The sequence below is a fragment of the Fulmarus glacialis genome, unplaced genomic scaffold, assembly GCF_000690835.1.
Source record: "Fulmarus glacialis isolate BGI_N327 unplaced genomic scaffold, ASM69083v1 scaffold13147, whole genome shotgun sequence".
NCBI classification, from domain to species: Eukaryota; Metazoa; Chordata; class Aves; order Procellariiformes; family Procellariidae; genus Fulmarus; species Fulmarus glacialis.
Genome location: NW_009225172.1, coordinates 55,666 through 73,527, shown reverse-complemented (window position 1 = coordinate 73,527; position 17,862 = coordinate 55,666). Strand labels below are relative to the sequence as shown.

The following is a 17,862-nucleotide window of genomic DNA, read 5'->3' as shown; positions in this document are numbered from 1 at the left end:
TCAGGGTGATGCCCGGACTTTTCAGTCTTTCCTCTGCCACGAGGCAGAAGCCCGGAGAGACTCCTGCAAGCTCTGACTGGGAGTTTTCAGACATGCAAGAGTAGAAGGAATAAAGTATCTTTAAGGTAACTGAATGCCCTCTTCAAAGTCAGCTTTTAAGACAGCATGAAGTTATAAATCCGGAGCTTTTACCAGTTTTACTAATCATAGACTAAATAGAAAGGTAAGACTGCATACTGGCAGAGCCAGGAAGGCTGGATTTTTGCTGGAATATTTTTCCTGTATCCTACCCAGAAAGCAATACTTTCCAATCTGTTTTACAGCTTTCCTCATTCCTCCCGGCTCTCCCCCATGGTAAACGAACAGGGATCACAAACTATCGGCAGGAAAGCCGTGCCCTGAGCTAGTCTCTCCATTTTACCACCATCGAAAATAGCAGGCCCAGAGTACGGAGGGGCGAAGGCCGTCCGCTCTCCGTTTCCCCGGCCTCTCCAGCAGCACCGCCAACGCAGCGGCGTCTGCGCTCTCACCTTCCTCTTTGGCTACAGAATGCTTTGTTACCAGCTCGGAAATCAATTGGTTTTAATCTGCTACTGGATAAGAAAGTCTGGACTGAGAGCAAGGCGCCGGAGCCCGGGGGTGCCCTGTCTGGAAGGCTGCACTCCCCTGTCTGCCAGGGGAAGGCTCCTGCTCACCGATGAGGACAGGACTGAACATATTTGGCAATGAAGACTTCCATGTTCACGGTCCAGTTGAAGTTTATACGAGCTCTTCTGAAGAAACAACCAGGTTATGAAAAGGTTTGAGTCTCGAAAGGGCACTGCTGCTCGAAACGCACATGTCAGGAAGACCCTGCTCAGTAAGAGCCTCACTTCCCAGAGAGGCCCAAATCTGTGCACTAGGTATTCCTTCCTTACAGTGGGACACGGTGCACAATGATCTCTGAGCCAGAAAATCAAGTCAACAGACTAGTACGTAAAGCAGATAAAATAAGAATTTTATTTTACTAAATGCAAAATTGAACTTCGGGTTTTTTGTGTTTTTTTTTTTTTTTTTTTAAATGTCACTGCTGATCTGTCTCTACCTATTACAGTCAGAACCATTAAATACTTCCTCTATCTGACCAAATACTTTTCTTAACCCGGTATGTTAAGTTAGCTCCTGAATCCCTACTGAAGCACCTGAACAAGACCTGGACTGTCAATGGTAGTTAGCCTCACACATTCAACTGTGATCTGCAGATTTCAAAATCTTTGAGAACTGCTTAGTTACAGTCACGTATCCAGGCAGGGGCTTCTGGGCAAACTTTGGGAAATGCTGGTGGTCTGCAGAACATCAGCATACAACATGCAAGAACTCCTCACGGAGATGACATTAATTTCATAACTAAATAAAGCAGGTGCCCCTCTAAAATACATCACAAAACATAAAAATTTCCTCAGTGCTTTGCTCTCAGATGATATCTTTAACATCATATTTATCACTAGAAAAAACTAACTTTGCTGATAGCATCATTTGTGAAAATCCATTTTCAATTTAAATAACAGTATATTGGCAATAATTCTCAATTCAATTAGATCAAAGGCATTTCTCAAACAAATGAGCCCTTCATATTGATCAGAGAACAATCGAATTATCCCTGAAAACCTGCTTCTGAAGAACAGATACAATGCAAATACAATGAGAATAAGTTAAATATAAATGCTATAAATAACGAGCACAAAACCTACCAGAGCTTAGATTCTGCAAGCAAATTAGGCAGAAAGAAATAACAGAGATAGGTAGATAATTATTATAATTGAATTTACAATTTCCATTAGAAAGTTGGATAAATTTAGTACATGTTCATTTATATAATAAGCTACCATGAATATAGTAAGTAGGACATGTAATGCTCGTCGGGGCAACATTATTGAGAAATTAGCACGACAAAACGTGCCAATATGGAACTGCTGCAACTCCAAATCTAGCCATCACTCCCAGGGCCGATACACGCTCCCTTTTATTCCAGCACAGGAAGAAATTCAAGCACACTTTCTGTCTCCCTTTAATATCATACTCAGAAAAACATTATTAGGCTCATGAAGTTCATTTTTGCTACGCTTCCCCTTAGAAACTTTGAAATACAAAACAGAGTTTCCCTTGATTCTACATTTAATTAAGAACTGATTTGCAGAGTTCATGTTTATATTTCAGTGGTTAACTGTGAACCCGCCGAATCTTGAAGCATGCTTTTACTTTCTGACATAATGATAGAGACTGCTGGTTCACATTCAAACCTATTTTGGGCAGAATCCTTGACTCACGGGTACCTGAGGGGAAGCAGAAACCTTATGTAAAAGGCACATCTGCAACACAGAGGCAATCTGTTCCTTCTGCTTCAAACATGAAATTGCTCCCATTTGTTTGTTTTTTCCTGATACAGAAAAGAATCAGGTTTAAAAACATATGTCTCCGTTCTCTTAGAGATATAAAATACACTACACTACACATGTTCAGGATGCAATGAAAAACAAAGATGAAAAAAAAAAATTTTTTTTTCCACTCTGTGAAGAAGCAAAATAAGATATGAGATTTTTTTTTAATCAGAAAATACTACTAAAAAACCAACAACAAAAAAATCAAACAAACTTTGATTCCCAAAAATGGTCCTTGTGACACTGTAAGAAATTTCTTCCTGTGTAACTATTTTTCTTCGAAATTAAATGGTCATAAATATGACAAGCTATGGTGATCCAATCAAAAACACTTTAGTTTGAAGGACTAACGGATCTAAACAGGTCAGAAGCAGTAGAAATAAGACGTATATAGGCTATCAACTACATGGGACTGTGTGAATGCTTCCAAACACTGAGCTGTGAATTGTTCCTTCTCGCTTACACCATTGTTTTTAGCATGGAGCCAAGTCGCCTGACAAGCAGCAACTTGTTTATTTGATATCTGCAATGAAAAATAACACATAATGTGAGGTCTTGGAGGAATAACACTCCTATTCTGAAAGTGTGATAACGTGCCAGCAGAGAGAATCAACCCAACTCCACTAATTTGAACCAAATTATAGACAGTTTAAGCTAATTGGCAGTTTGACCCAGGGAGCAAAATTATGTGGAAAATACCGCAGGTAACCGATGTAAAATGACTGTCTGAACTCTGTTGTCATACTTCATCTATTAGAGTTTCGTTTGACTGTGTATCGCAGCCATTAGCTGCCCTTGCTGGAGTGTACTTTGATAAGAGAAAGTAATTTTAAAAGTCTTTCTGCAGAGGTGCCCTTTGTGTGCTCCTACCCGCCACGTGGTAACCATCCCCTCCTTGGGCAACGTGAAAGATCCTTCAAAACAGGCAACATCGGATTGCTTTGAATCAGATTCTCCCGATGGGTTGTTTGGCAGGACCCTGACCGCTTTCCCAACGGGGGAGCGTTCCCTGGAGGGATGCTCCCACGGGAGTGACGGCAGTGGATGAGGGGGAAAGCTGGACCTAGCAGAGGTCTGCATCCCTCACGCAGGGAGGACTTTGCTCCTGGTGCATGTGTTAAAGCACAGCTAATGCCATTTTCCCCCTGTTGAACCACATTTCTGCATGTGGAGGCTATTAGTATTTCAGACCGTGCTGGCTAACTCAATTTTCAAAAGCACTGATTTTCTGCTCTGGTCCGTACACAAACAGACCTCAAGAGTTATGAGCAATACCCTCAGAATTAGGTTTAGACTCCAGACCGAAACTGTATTTCTTACTGAAGGCCCGGGCCCTGCGAGAGCCATAAACAAATGCATTACCAATTGGCCAGAGCAAAACCCGCAGCTTGATCCCGTGCAACTCTGAGGGCAGCAACACGGCCCTTTCCGAAACAAAATCAAGGGTGCTGCTCAGGGACACATCACGGGCTCTGTATTTCCGGGCAGATACCAGAAGAACACATTTTTCACTCAAAATCCTGTAATAAGCAGTGGCAGTTCATTGATTTTGAGACTTATTAAAAAGTGACTGTGAGCTTTTTAGAAACTCTTTGTTCGGCAAGAGCTTAACCCACCAAACCCCAGCCCAGCCGAAGCCAGAGGTGGCGGAGACTTTGCACCGGAGGAAGGGCTTGCAACGTTTCCCATCTCCAGCAGGCAAAAATAATGATCAGATGGTAAATAAAAACCAATTTTTTTTTTTTTCTTTTGGGCACTTTATATACTTCTACGCATCATGGAAAGCCTTTGGTCAGAGAGTCTGTTTTTGTAAAAATCTGGAGTATCGGACAGAAGAGGAGATACTTATTTCCACTTGTGAGCAAATGCAGCCCACAAAGTCAACTTTCTAATTTAATATAACGGATTAATAATGCACTTTTTCCAATTCCACTTTTTCCAACATCTCCATGGGATAACGCTGCTAACTGTCCGCCCGTAAGCGAGCCAGCAGCAAGCCTTGAGCCACCAAACCAGTGGCGGGGGTCCTGGGGAGGCGGCACAACGATGCTCAGAGGCTTCCCCACCAGCCCCAGCTGGGGGGAATGGAGCCAGGGGGAATGGAGCCAGGGGGCTGCGTGAGGCACTTTGGGAAGGAAGGGGATTTCTCCTGAGAAATAACGTCTCCTAAGAATAAAGGAAAAATTGTGAACTCTGAAGCAGTGCTCCCTAATTACCTGCTGCCTCCGTAGTTTCAGCTGGGTTTCTAGCCTCAACTCTTTTTCTCTGTCCGCATGAGTACAGTACATTTGCTGAAGCCTTTAAGGTCATTTTTTGCTCACTGTGGCTAACCTAAGAGATCAGCACTGCAGCATATGCATCGCAACCCATGAAAAATACCCTGGATTTTTCCTTCTGTGTAAACACTTCCATTATATCCAAATAACCAGGCTGAGTGCTCCTCGTGCAACAGGATCCCAGAGTCTCAAAATAAGCACCGTCGCGGTCAGCCACGCGAGACCGTTCCAGTCCTCACATTACACACCACTTCAGCCTTTGCTATCCCTCCTTGCCAAGTTCTACGCCGCGTCGATCGAGATTTTCTCATCCAAACAATTATCTGATGCTTAGTAAGTGTTATAGCCGATATTATAAATGTAAGCGCTCTGTCTATTTTCTTTGAGTTTCCCTTCTCGCTGTGAATACTAAGCAGGCAGTTGATTTGTATGCAAGGGTATGGATGAACCCTTAAAAATGAGAAGTGCCTAAAGGAATCCCTTGATGTAATAATAATCCTTGTAGGAGTCGTAGACTTCTTTTTTTATGCTCCCATATATAATTAGGAACATTTTTAGCAGAAAAAATCATACCGTGCAAGAAAATATATGTAAGGGTATCACAGTTAACAAAGAATAAGAGGACAATCAGAAAATTATAATTAGATGATCACTTGGACAAAAGACTTAAGGTAGACCAAGTTAATAGTGGACTCCAAATAATCTAAGATTACCGTCTCAGACACTAAACGACACTATTGCCTGCAGTCTGAAGTATTTCTTGATGCATTTATCACTGCATGCTTTTCAATTCACTACAGCGCTTTTTTTGGTTTTCAAAACTGACTGCAAGACAACCAGAGTGAACCATGTAATAATTTCTCATACAAGGAGATACTTCCAGTTTAAAAGCTACTAAGATAATCTTGTCTGTAATATTTTTTACTGATTTTTCTTCACGGATACAAAGCATGTGTAATTTAAAAGATGATCAGTTTACTAGGCAGAGAATTATAAAGTTATGAAGCATGTAGCTATTTGACCCATGAACCACAAGGCATTAAAAACTGTGGAGTGGGATTTAATCACAGCAGTAATAAGAATTTACCCATCTGATCTTTCGTGCCCAGCACTACTCATTTTCTTTATGTTCTTTAACAGCTTCCTTCCTATAAGCCTGATGAAATAAATGTGCAGAGTGGTTATTGTAAGACTAGAACCCTTTCCTAAAATTCATTCTAAGACTATGTGACAAATCTGCTTTAGATCCATTTTTCAGACTTTGAAACTATATTCCCTTGCCTTGGAAAGTTTATAAAAATACAATGCTGAAGAAAATTTTTATTATATTCGATTGCATTTCTAAGGTATGCTTACATCTTGAGCTCCTTCAACACTCAATGTTGAACAATGAGGCCCATTTCTACAATTACAAAATATATTAAAAAAAAAAAATGAGTCTGAGCAGTGAAGACTGTAAAGAGAAAAAATATTAAGACCTGAATAAAACTTTGCAAAAAAACAAGGGAGCATATTGCTCCTATTTTTAGGAACTTCCATTTAGCGATGTGGAAACCCTCACGACAGCTACAGGAGCTGTGCAAGGTCACATCTTCAACAGCAACGAGACCACAGCTGGAACCTCAGTTGTCTTCAGGTCTGGGCTCTAACCATCATGGCATGGTGGCATTTGCAAGTAGTACAGTAAATATCTAGCATTTGTCCACTGAATGGAAACCCCTTCAAACAGCCTCGCGAGGAATGGAAAAAGAACCTGGCTATTGGGATTTTTATTCCTCACCACGTTTTATCATCTCACTGTTTAATGCTTTTTAGCTAAAAACTGAACTCATGTTAACAATCCTGAGCTACTACCATGACCTAAAACTTATAGTCTACCATACAAAATGAATTTACTATTCTGCAGCTCATAGAGGAAGGAGCTCAAGAAGTTTGAAACCTAATTTGAATTTCTCAGGTTTCTTCATGAAGATGGATTCCTTAGACAAAACTCCTGCCAGCCCTCCTGTACATTCTGTAATTTTCCACTATATTCAGGTCTATATTCAGGTCAAGCGAGAGCTGGCCCCCGAGAGAGAAGTCAGGGAAATGGGTAAGAGCTTAGTATACCTTGATGGAAATTAGAGGAAAAGGGTTTGCAAAAAAATTTAGTGAAAATATTTACTAAAACTGTCCAGCCATGAGGAAGAACTATGGAAGAGACGATAGGAATAGAGATTTTTTTCAATATATGCATATAAAGCATTGTGTTTTGAATAACACTACTCACATTCCTGAAGTTACTTCTATATCCTTTTTTTTTCCCTATTTAGCCTGAAAATACTAAATTCCTGCAACAACGTAATTACAATTTCAACTATGGAAAAAGCCAGACTTGTGTACTGCTGTGCACTGTGATAGTCTGTGTTAAACAAAACTATTTCCAGAGTTAAAACTAAATTCCTGCCTGACTCTTTCTCTGCTGAGATTATAAATGTTTTCTCTAACCAATACACTTACTGAAAAGCAAATTACTCAACAGAATTTCATTTGAATTATGAACTGGAAGATACCTCTGCAAACAAAAAAGAGTCGTTACCCCTGAGAATTTTTGTGCAAAATAACAGCTTGGCCAAAATTACACATGTCAAAGTCAAAGAAAAGAAAACCTCTTTAAACATATTTTTTTCTCTAAAAAGGAAATAAATGGTCCTTCTCAAAAGTGCTACTTCAAAGAAAAGGACCAAATTATTTTTAAAAGCTTCCAAGATACAGGAAACAAAGTTGAAAAAGTGTATTTTCTTCAGAAAGCTGAAAACCCTGTTGATGATGAAGAGTGTTTCTGAGCTCCTTCCCTCAAACGGGGCACGTGTGTTTGCCTCTAGGAAACAAGCAGTGATTGAATGCCGACAGAACCGAGCTCCAGAAAGAAAAGATGTCAGGTACGTGTTTTATTTCCTTTCCTGAGACAGGATTGAAAGGCTATTAAATCTAATTTGCTGCTGAGACTATATCCTGTCGGTTTAAGCTCCCTTACCAACACAGCTAACAACATTTTGCTTAGTCTTCTCCACCAGAATGAATCCAACCTCTCCTCAGCTCGGTCCCCGTGAGCAACGCTGTTCCCTCATACTCCAGATGCTTGTTTGCAACTGCAGAAATCTCTGGATTACATCTTGCTGTGGATTGCGCAAAGTAGAAAAGCAAAGAAAATTGCAGAAAATTATCATCTCTGGGACTCACCCTTTGATGAGCAGGCGGGGAGGTCGTCGGGCTGATCAAGTCTTGACTTTCCATAAGATTCCCATAATCGGCCATGCTTCCTTTGAGAGGCAGAGGAGGAGGAACGTCAGGGATGTCGGAGCTGGACATACCATTCAGCTCCAGATCTGTAAAAATCAATACTGAGTTAACTCTTTCAATAACTGGATCAAATCCAAAGATCCAGACTGCGCCAATTCTTATGGCATTGATACTGCGATAATGCTGCACATGTGATATCTTTGTCTGCTCTTCACTGCCTCTATAATTATCTGCAGCTCATCTAATGAAGGATTTTAAAGGAAAGTAGAGCAAATGAACCCACCCCCACATCGATGAGAAGTATGCACTGTGGAGTTGCATTGGCTAATTTTTAGGATACACTCAAAATACTTGAACAATCCCTTCTTTTTAATAGTAAATACTTTTTCCTTTAGATTTCACGCCAAAATATTCATAGCTTAGTAAACAGAATTTTCTAAGCTGTAAGCTCTGCATTTTCACCTTGTACATTAATACACAATAGAAGTTTTGGTAAGTGCACTAAGAAAATATAATCGAGGTAATATTTATTTGCTTTCCCGCAGTAAAATAAAAGCTTCTTGTTAATAAAATGCGCAAATGAAAGCCTATAATGACCTACATCTCTCAGAAACTTTCAAACTCCAGGTAGCTATAATAAATGAGCAGTCATTAGTTGTTGAGTAAATAAAATCACGCAAAAGAAAGTACAAAACATTTATTATTACTGTTTGCTGGGTAGAAAGTTCCCTTTTCTTAGCAGATAAATCCTAGCAGGTACGTGCTGTAAAGGCGAATAGCCTGAGGGACAATAAAGTTTATTGAGGCCTGAGTGATACATAGGTTTTTGTGTAGAAATCCACCCACGGTGTGTTTCAGGGTAATTCAGTCATTTTACCACAGGCAAAACCCACTGGGAGCTCTATGAGATAAGAAACTTAATTTATTTTTGATAAATTAGGGAAGTGTTTGCATTTAGGAAATGAAAAAAGGTTATTTTTATTTTACTGGTGTGATTTGTGAAACAAGTGGAAGACTTGTTTATGCAGATATTTTTATTGCAAGGTTCCTATCAATATCTTACAAAAAGCGTCCTTTTATTGCTCTCTAAAATGGACTCTCACTAACACAATTTAACTGTAAGGTGGCAGTATTGATTTGTCACTGAAAACTGTAATTTTACTTTTCATCCTTTCACTTGAACTTTCAACTACGCCAGGAAGAAGAAGATTTGCCATCCTGGGACTTCAAACTTTCAGTGGCTTCTTCTACATCAGACTGAAAAGCGTTGTTTGTCCTCCAGCACCTGAATTTCTCATCGCTTTTTCCATTGCTCCTGTTTTTCATCCTTCCTTTTCTATACGTACAGGATTTCTCCATTCCCCAAACGTTTATAATACTTTCCTTTAAATATCTCCATCAGAATCTACTTCTGCTAAGCTCATGTCATTAAAACATATAACTGAAAAACATTTGTAACTAAACACTGACACTGCGAATGAACTTCCCTGTTCATTTGCAGATCACTTCCCTGTTCATAGATAAACATTGGAAATTTAGTCTTACAGCCTTCTAGTAGCTGAATTTAACTGACCTGAACACTTCATCTTTGTATCTTATATGATATTACAGTATCTACTAACTTAATCTAAGCCATTACATGTAGACTAATAGGTGCTACCAAGAAGATGGTAAGACAAATTTTGTTAGGAGTTACACAAATCCTTTGTTTCTTTAAGGTTGGCATTTGGAAGATCCATGGAAAGGCAGGTGAGCAATGTTTTCACTAGAGCTGCAGAGGAAACAACGTCTGGAGGCAACTCTACTTTAAGGTCTGCAATAATCTGAACAACCTGGATGGTCACCAACTGTCCTGCCTGCAACTGTGTCCTCCTCTGCTTCTGTCCGTTTCCCTACGTTCCCCAGCTCCTGTTACAGCTCTAATTTTATGCAGCCCCCACTGTGTTCCTACAGCCTGTACATGGCACCTTCACAACCTCATCCTTTTCTAGGTCAGCAATAAATCCCTGTAAATGTGGACAGAGTATTTCCATCCACATGAATAGTTCATAATATACATTAACAACAGATTTGCATTCAGTCTGGCAAACTGTTTAGTAGAACAACAGTATTGTATAATGAAAAAAATTATTCGCCCTGACTAGCTAATCTTTCACACAGTTTAATGAAATCCAGGAGTCATCCACCCTACTGCAGAAAGAGGTATCGAACGCAAACCAGTAATTCTCAGTCATGTTTCAAGAAGATCTATTTGCTACAGATCTATTAATTTTCTCCTGCTTAATTCAGCTGAACTATACCTCACTAACTCAGGCACTATACAAATAATTACTTATAATTTCTGGTTTGCTATCATTATTCAAGGTGTCTCATCAGATTAGTATGCTCTGAATATTTTATTCCTTACCGGACACGTGCCACTGAGATTATCTTTGAGCTGGCAAGAGATCAGTTAGATGACTTTTTTTTCATCTTAACCTAATGATCAAATTTTACACTCCATTCTCCTGAACTGCCAGCTAACAAGCAAGCAGTATTGCTTAGCAACCCATTAACTGCTTTTAGCCAATTTGTGCACTGAAGTAACTTCTTTATCCTTGGAATTCCTAAAAAAAATTATCACTACAATTCCTCAAACGATTATGGACAAGTCCCATGGCTTTTGCAATAAGCTGAACCTATTTTACATTACACCCATAAATCTCTTGCATATAGACATAAGTATTCTCAGAAATACATGATAGCTTCAGATAATTTTTTAAAAAAGAGATCAAGTTAGTTTTAATAAAATGTACACAGGAAGAAATAATCCAATTCAAAGAGTATCTTTTGCAGGACTATACATACTCTACTTCCCCCTATTTCCAATTTTTAGCATACTGGTAGTTTTTGGCTATCAAAACTGCAATGAACGGAGAGAGTTCACCGTTATCAAAATACTTGTTTTGGGTGCCTGACTATGCAAAGGAAACATTGCATTGATTTGCACTTGCTTATCCCTTTTCCACATGTTTGCAACCAACAATTTCAGATCATTAAAACAAAGCCACATGCCTTTTAGAAGACAATTCTGTTGCTACAGATTTGTAGAATAAACACGTTCCTGGTCACAGGACATATATCTGCAATTGGCAACAAGAACTTTCCAAAACACTCATTATTTAAGGGAAAAGGTTTTAAGTATCAAAAAAAGTAAATAAAACAGTGACCTCGATAGAACAAGACTTTTTTCGTCAAACTGATCATCTATTCTCCTCTTTACTAACATTGACCTCTTGACTATTGTACTAGCATTCGGTTGCACGTATCAAAAGGATCTTTTTCTTTTTTTGTCACATGCTAGCAACTGAAAACTCTGAATAACAGTTTTTGGAAAATAGCACTGTAAAAGAAATAGGTGTGTATTACACCTAGTTTTGCAATAGGGTTTCCTGAAGACTGAAGCAAACAGACGGTATTTTACAGAAAAATGGAGTGATAGACGTCAATGTCAAACAAAAAATACATCAGAAAGACTGACTTTTTTCCCCCCTTCTGGCTTGTACTCACTACGCACTACGTAGCAAATAAAAGTTCTTTCAAGGTACAATTACATTAAAAGATGATTTTTTCAGTCTTTATGCTCCAAAATACCCTAAATCCAATATAGAATCAAGTACAACATTAATTTTCGACAGTAACTCTACACGTAAGTAATTGTTAATGATTACTTAAAAAGGAAAAGAAACTTTTTCAATGCAACAATTTTGCTTGCTTTTGTAAAATGTGGAAATAATTTTTGCTGGCAAATACAAGAGGCATGATGTTAAAAAGTAAATTCTTGTTCCTGCAAGCAATCCCATGGTGATGGCAAAAAGACTAACTCCAAGAACTCAAACCAATGTGTAATGCAATGCTCAGGAAACACATCTCCCCAGTAGAAGTTATTTTGCATAAAATTTGCTAGGAAAAGAAAATTTAGTTAAAATTAAAGACTTACTGGACTGTATGCTGAAAGAAAGTTTTGTCCGTGGAGTTATTGGGGGTGGCGTCACTTGGGAGCTGGGAGGTGATGGAGAGACAGAGAAACGTCTTTCACTTGAAATGACATTTATGACTTGGCTTTTTGGTCTCTGTGGTCTTAGTGGGCTGATCTGCACAAGGACAAAACCAGTGAGACATAAAGGAATACATACTGTTACTGAGCAGCAGACCTTGGGATTGCTACATTTTCCCCACTACCTCCTAAACAGTAACAGGGCAATGATAACATACCATACTTCTGATTTAATGCAGTATTTCACAGCTCCAAATGGTTTTCCCTTCTCCCCAGGAATCACAAGGAGACTTAATGCACACACCTTCCCATAGCCTGGCATATTTTTCTGAAGCAACGAGCCAATTCCCCAAACACTTCCTTAATAAGAGCTAAGAAAGTCTATATCCTTACACAAAATTATACAGCATTCAAAATCTCTTGCTTCTCACACGGCTCTACTTCCCTCTTAAAATTTATCTCTTCAATTGTTTGCATGGTGAAACCTCTTCTGCGGGAGACATCATATGTCCAGAAACACTTTCTTGATGGCGCCTGTTTGTGCTTATATTTAATTCACTGAAATATCCCTATTGTTTTGCTCTGGCTGCTTCATAGTCCATTTCAATTTTCCATCAGAAACCCTGAAATGATACTTGTAATCTGATGAGCAACTAATCCTTTGTTAAGGTGATTCCTTTTACTGAGTTTAATTCTGAGCTCTACTGTTTGTTACCTATCCACATATTTCTAGTAATTGCAGTGAAGAAAGGAATTTTTTATTTCCAGGAGATCACAGAAAATGGAGCAGCAACCTGACGTTAAGACGGAATAGCCATGGTACTGCATTAGGACAAAACAGAAAATGCCAGCAGCAATTCATACTTTCTGAAGAATTTTGTCATTTCACAATGTTTTTTTAAAAAGTGTGTTGTGAAGGAGAAATCTAAAATGAGGTATGAGTGCCTCCTTTTATTGTCAGAAAACAAACCCTAAAAGGGTTTGCATAAAAGGCTGTGTCTCTGAGACCCTTCTACAAGAAATGAATGACCATAAAGTATGTACCTTTTTTTGAAAGTTCATCGAGACCTCAGGGTAACCTTTCTGAAATTTGCCTGATACTAAAATTCAAGTGCTAAAGACTCCAAAGGTTTCTTCTTTCAAGATCTTTTAAAGCATATTTTTAGTAGAATGGATAAGCACAGTAATCACTTTCTCAGAGGCATATAATTATAAAAAATCAACTAAGGAAATACACTAATTGATTAGGAAAGCTGCAATGCCAGAATCAAGAGAAAAACCAACAACTAGACTCAAGTTCCCAAGTTAACCTGGTCTGTAGCTACTTACCTCAGATAAATTCTGTGATTGACAAGCTTGGTCCTTTTCTTAAAGCTTCATATAAATCACAGTTCTGCTAGGGAATATGAACTCTTTGGAGACCACTAATCCATAACGAACCCATTGCTAATTATTTTTGGTCTAACAAAAGCAGGATCAATAGTGAGTGACGTTAGATGCGACTAAATCAGTAAAATGTACAGCCTGTTATTCTGATTTCTTACACAAGCTTTCAAGTGGTCTGTTAACTACCTGACTTCAGTGTTAGGTTTGCTATCAGCTCATGGAATCAAAGAACTAACAATGAGAATTTATGTTAAAGAAGTTTATGTGATACTTAAAAGAAGATATAAATCTCTAGAAAACTATAAAGACATTACTGATCATCTTCACATACTAAAGTGCTTAATTTTTCTTCTGATAAGATCACAGTAGTACAAGATCGCTGTAATTAGGGCTTGGGTTTTGATCAGTCAATAAATTCATTATGAGTACAGTGAAATTTGGAAAAAGTATTTAAGCCATACAACTAGACAAAACGGCCTCCGAATGCTCCTTTTTAAAGAAAATGTAAAAGCTCCATGTTTTTTGCTGTAAAACCCCCAAATATTTTAGAAGTCAGAACTAAGAATCCATTAGAAGATTCACCAAATAACTGAAATCTTGTAATTGAGTTAGTGATGGTACAAGTGAGTTCTAAAATTCTCAACAGAAGGAATCCAGTAACTATAATACAAAATCCAGTAACTAATAGTAATTTATTACTAAAATCTCACTTTAAAAGCTCTTTAAATCTTTATTTTAATTTCCATTTCTAGTCAAATCTGGATTCCAACTTTTTTGGAAAAAAACAATCCTTAATTTTTCCCCCCTCCATTTCATCATCATCTTTTTTTAAGCTAGCAAACTTTCTGCTTCCAAGCTCCTAATGCAAGAGAAATCAAAATGCCTTTTTCTTCATAAAACACAGCAGTAACAGTGTTTTGGGAGCAATTTAAACTTAAAAAGGGAATTTGCACACAGTGCAGCCCACAAAAGTAGAACAATGGAAAAGCTGAATTTTTACCCACAAAAGATAACAATTTCCCTTTTATATCATTAATAGGGGACATATGTCTCCAGGGTGCAAAAATGTCAAGACAAGACAAATTTTATCTTTAAACTTCTTGTCATTATCTGTACAAAATTCCTAAAGACAGCAGTGGGAATTGTACAACCACTCTTGTAAACTAATCTCAAAAGTGTTTCCTCTATTTCACCTACAAGAGAAAATGAACCACACTAAACCAAGCATTAAAAATTGACTTGGTCATTTTGGAGCTCATCAAGTAGTTTGCAGATACTGAAAAGGGAGAGCTTTTCTCTCATCAGTAAATTCCGTTTCATATTATTGATCCGTGGATTTCAGGAAGCTCAAAGTAACGGTACGTAACTAATTCTGACATTTAATTTTCCTCCCTCTCTATAACCAGGGGAAAACTACTCATACCAGTCATCCACTGAAAGCTCTTGACTGGGAAGAGTGGAAAACTTGAGCTAAACCATGTTGGGCTTTGCTCATTTTTGTTCCTCAGATGACAAATGGGAATATGCCTTGAAGGGTTATCATGTCCTCCTTTCCAGCCAGCATTTGCATTTTTCCAGTCATAAGCAATCTTCTCCAATGTCCAAGACTTCTCAGAGATGACAGTGACCTTGCAGTGACATCAACCAGTTCTCCAGCATCCTTGGACGCCTCCCAACTGGTCTCATGGATTTGTGCAGGTCCAACTGACTGAGCTGCCCTGAAATACAACTTTCTTCTCCTGTGACTAATGCTCTTCTTCCACAAGCTCTGCTAGTCCGTTTGGGGATCTGGGAGATGCGAGTGCAAGCCTTCCCATTGCAGCGTTCAGGCTTAGTCAAAATACAACTGCTGCAATGTGCAGATTTGAATGCATTGCGTCAAAAAGACGAGACATATGGAAATCTATGCAAAATGCATTTGCTGTCTGAAAACACTCTAATGATGCTCACCTGACTGGCTTTGACAGGAGGAATCTCCATTTAAACAAACCAGGGCTGATCCAAAATTTACTGAAGTCAATGGAAAAAATCACTGGCTTCAAAGGAGTTGGGGTGAAAAGCCTGAGACGCACAAAAGGGATTTTATCTGAGTTTTTGCTGAGCTAATACTGGGCCCAAGGCCATAGCAGACAAAACAACTTCCAAGATGTCGGAAGACACAATTGAGAGATTAGCTCATCTCTGGATGGAAAAGAAGGAGCAAATCCAGAAAACAGAGGAACTATGGCTGAACATCTAAGTAATACTCCGCTACAAATACCAAACAGAAAGACCTAAAGGATCTGGTCATCACAGGTCAGTGAGAAACCGTTTCGAAAGTCCAATGTAAATGACACAGCCACCAACGAAAGACTCTGCTGAGTTAAAAGTTGGCCCTACAAGTACTTCTGCAAATCTTTAAAAGAACATTACATTTATTTCTGGAGGGCAAGTTTTAAACTATTGGCCTCAAAACAGGTGTCCAGGCAGAGATTTGGAGGTTACAGTTAGTTCACGCACTGCCTGCTCCAGCTGAAAATGGCCTTGCTTTCCATTTCTTAAGCTACCTAAGCCTTTAGAACAGTTTCAATGAATTAAATATATGCCAAGAAGAGAGGGCTTAAAGAGATATGCTCTGTAGTTAATATTCTTACACACATCCACCAGTGGAACTGCTTACAATTTTCTGCTCAAAATAGCCTTTCAAGAATACGTAATTGCCATGCACGAAATGACCTTGTAACATTTCTGCCAAAAAGTGTCTTGCGGTAGTCAGCTGAAATATGAGAAAACCCATCACGATCTATTGGGAACCATAAATTCAAGAGGCTGCTAAAATGGTAGCATTTATTTTACTTAGGATATACCATCTGTTCCTTTTATCAAACAGTCATATATAGCTTTTGGTAAGATTTTCATATGGGATACCATGATTTTTTTTACACTGAAAATAAAATCTGTATTTTTGATTCATAATCACATATATAACATCGTAGCGTATTCCCTTAGAGTTATTTTTGGTCTAAAAATAAACATTTTTATTTAAAAAGAAAAGAACACTGCTCAGAATTAGATAAAGCATTACTTGCTAATAAAGTTACCGTTTCTGAAAGGATCACTGCTTCAGACTGCTGCAGAGAAATATCAGTAGATTTAAATTCTTTATCAAATATCTCTTGATGCTTGCTGTTCCTTTTCTCCTTCTTCTTTTCTTTCTTATCTTTATCTAGGTCATCCTTGTCCAATTTATCTTGAGACCTAGAATGCATCTTTTTTGGCAGGAGCGGCTCCAGCACAAACCTAAAGAAAATTGTTGTTGCTTAGATCAATAAAATGCTATTTTCAAAACACCTAATATTCATTTACATATTTCCCAAAGTCTCACTTGAGTTAACGATGCTTTGCTAATCCAGGAAAACTCATTAGAGAGAAAAGGAGGGGGCAGAAGGTCATAACAGTCGTAATTGTCTTACAATAAAATTTACTGCAGAACTGCTGAAGAGCCAGTACCGCGTATTTCCCTGCTCTGTAGTAAATTTACTGGTTTACAGCTACACAAACTCCTGAGTTTCACTGTACGTGGTTTACATAAAAATGAGTTTCTAACTCAGCACTCCCACTGTATGTGCTGTGGCACCACGGCAGGCGTGCCAGCAGACATGGAATCCAGTGGAAATCAGCACGATAGCTGTGCAGGTAATTGTCCAATGCATTAAAGAAATGTCACCTCTACTTCCCCTGCGCCTTGGAGGCAGTCCATATGTGGCAGACCAATGGCTTTAAGGATTTCTTTAACAAATAGCCAAGTCCCCAAATTCCTCCTGGACTTTTTTTTTTTTTGATGGGGAAAGAGGATGTATTTATTCTCCAGAGAAGGAATAACAATTGAGAAGTTGTTTTGCAGAAGTGTAGTGATTTTCTGTTGAACATGCACAACATAAACCCTTGTAACTCATCAAAATCACAGTACCTTTTCACAGAAAAGCAAACAATATCACCCTTAATGCAAAGGAAACACCTATACATTGCACAAAAGCATGAAGTATAGAGGTTTAACCACAGACACAAGCACCATTCCTGTCTGTAGTAACACCCTGTGTGTGTACGTTTGGTTTTGCATGCATGCATGAGGTATATATCCATACGAGCGTGCACACATACTCACAGATCCACACCTCTGCTCACCTACAGCATGACCTGGTGAGGGGGAGCCAGGGGGCCTGAGCTTAGTTGTTCTGATATTACAGATAAAGTCAAGAATGACAAATCGGTCAGTTAACAATGAAGGGCAAGGCTAGTTTCCAAAAAGCAGATGTATTTTCCCACCTGGAATGCTTCAGGTGTGTGAATATAGGCAAGGCTGATATACTACTACCATCAGCTCTGCAATTTTTACAGTCCATGACTATTTTTTTTCTGTCTACAAAGGAAAAAATCTTGAGAGGTACAATAAACTTTTAAAGGAAAACTTCATTTTTTAAAGAGT

The 17,862-nt window shown here is 38.6% G+C and overlaps 1 protein-coding gene across 1 annotated transcript in view; it reads right to left on the bottom strand.

The window, feature by feature from the left end:
- The window catches only part of LOC104080123 (dedicator of cytokinesis protein 1-like), a gene marked incomplete at its 5' end in the record, with an annotated part of 73,160 nt that overhangs the window by 1,897 nt on the left and 53,401 nt on the right, over positions 1-17,862 (bottom strand). The window contains 3 exons of the mRNA XM_009582404.1: positions 7,916-8,061; positions 11,955-12,108; positions 16,478-16,676. Coding sequence (XP_009580699.1) covers positions 7,916-8,061; positions 11,955-12,108; positions 16,478-16,676 — 499 coding nt within the window. The remainder of the gene's footprint in view (positions 1-7,915; positions 8,062-11,954; positions 12,109-16,477; positions 16,677-17,862) is intronic.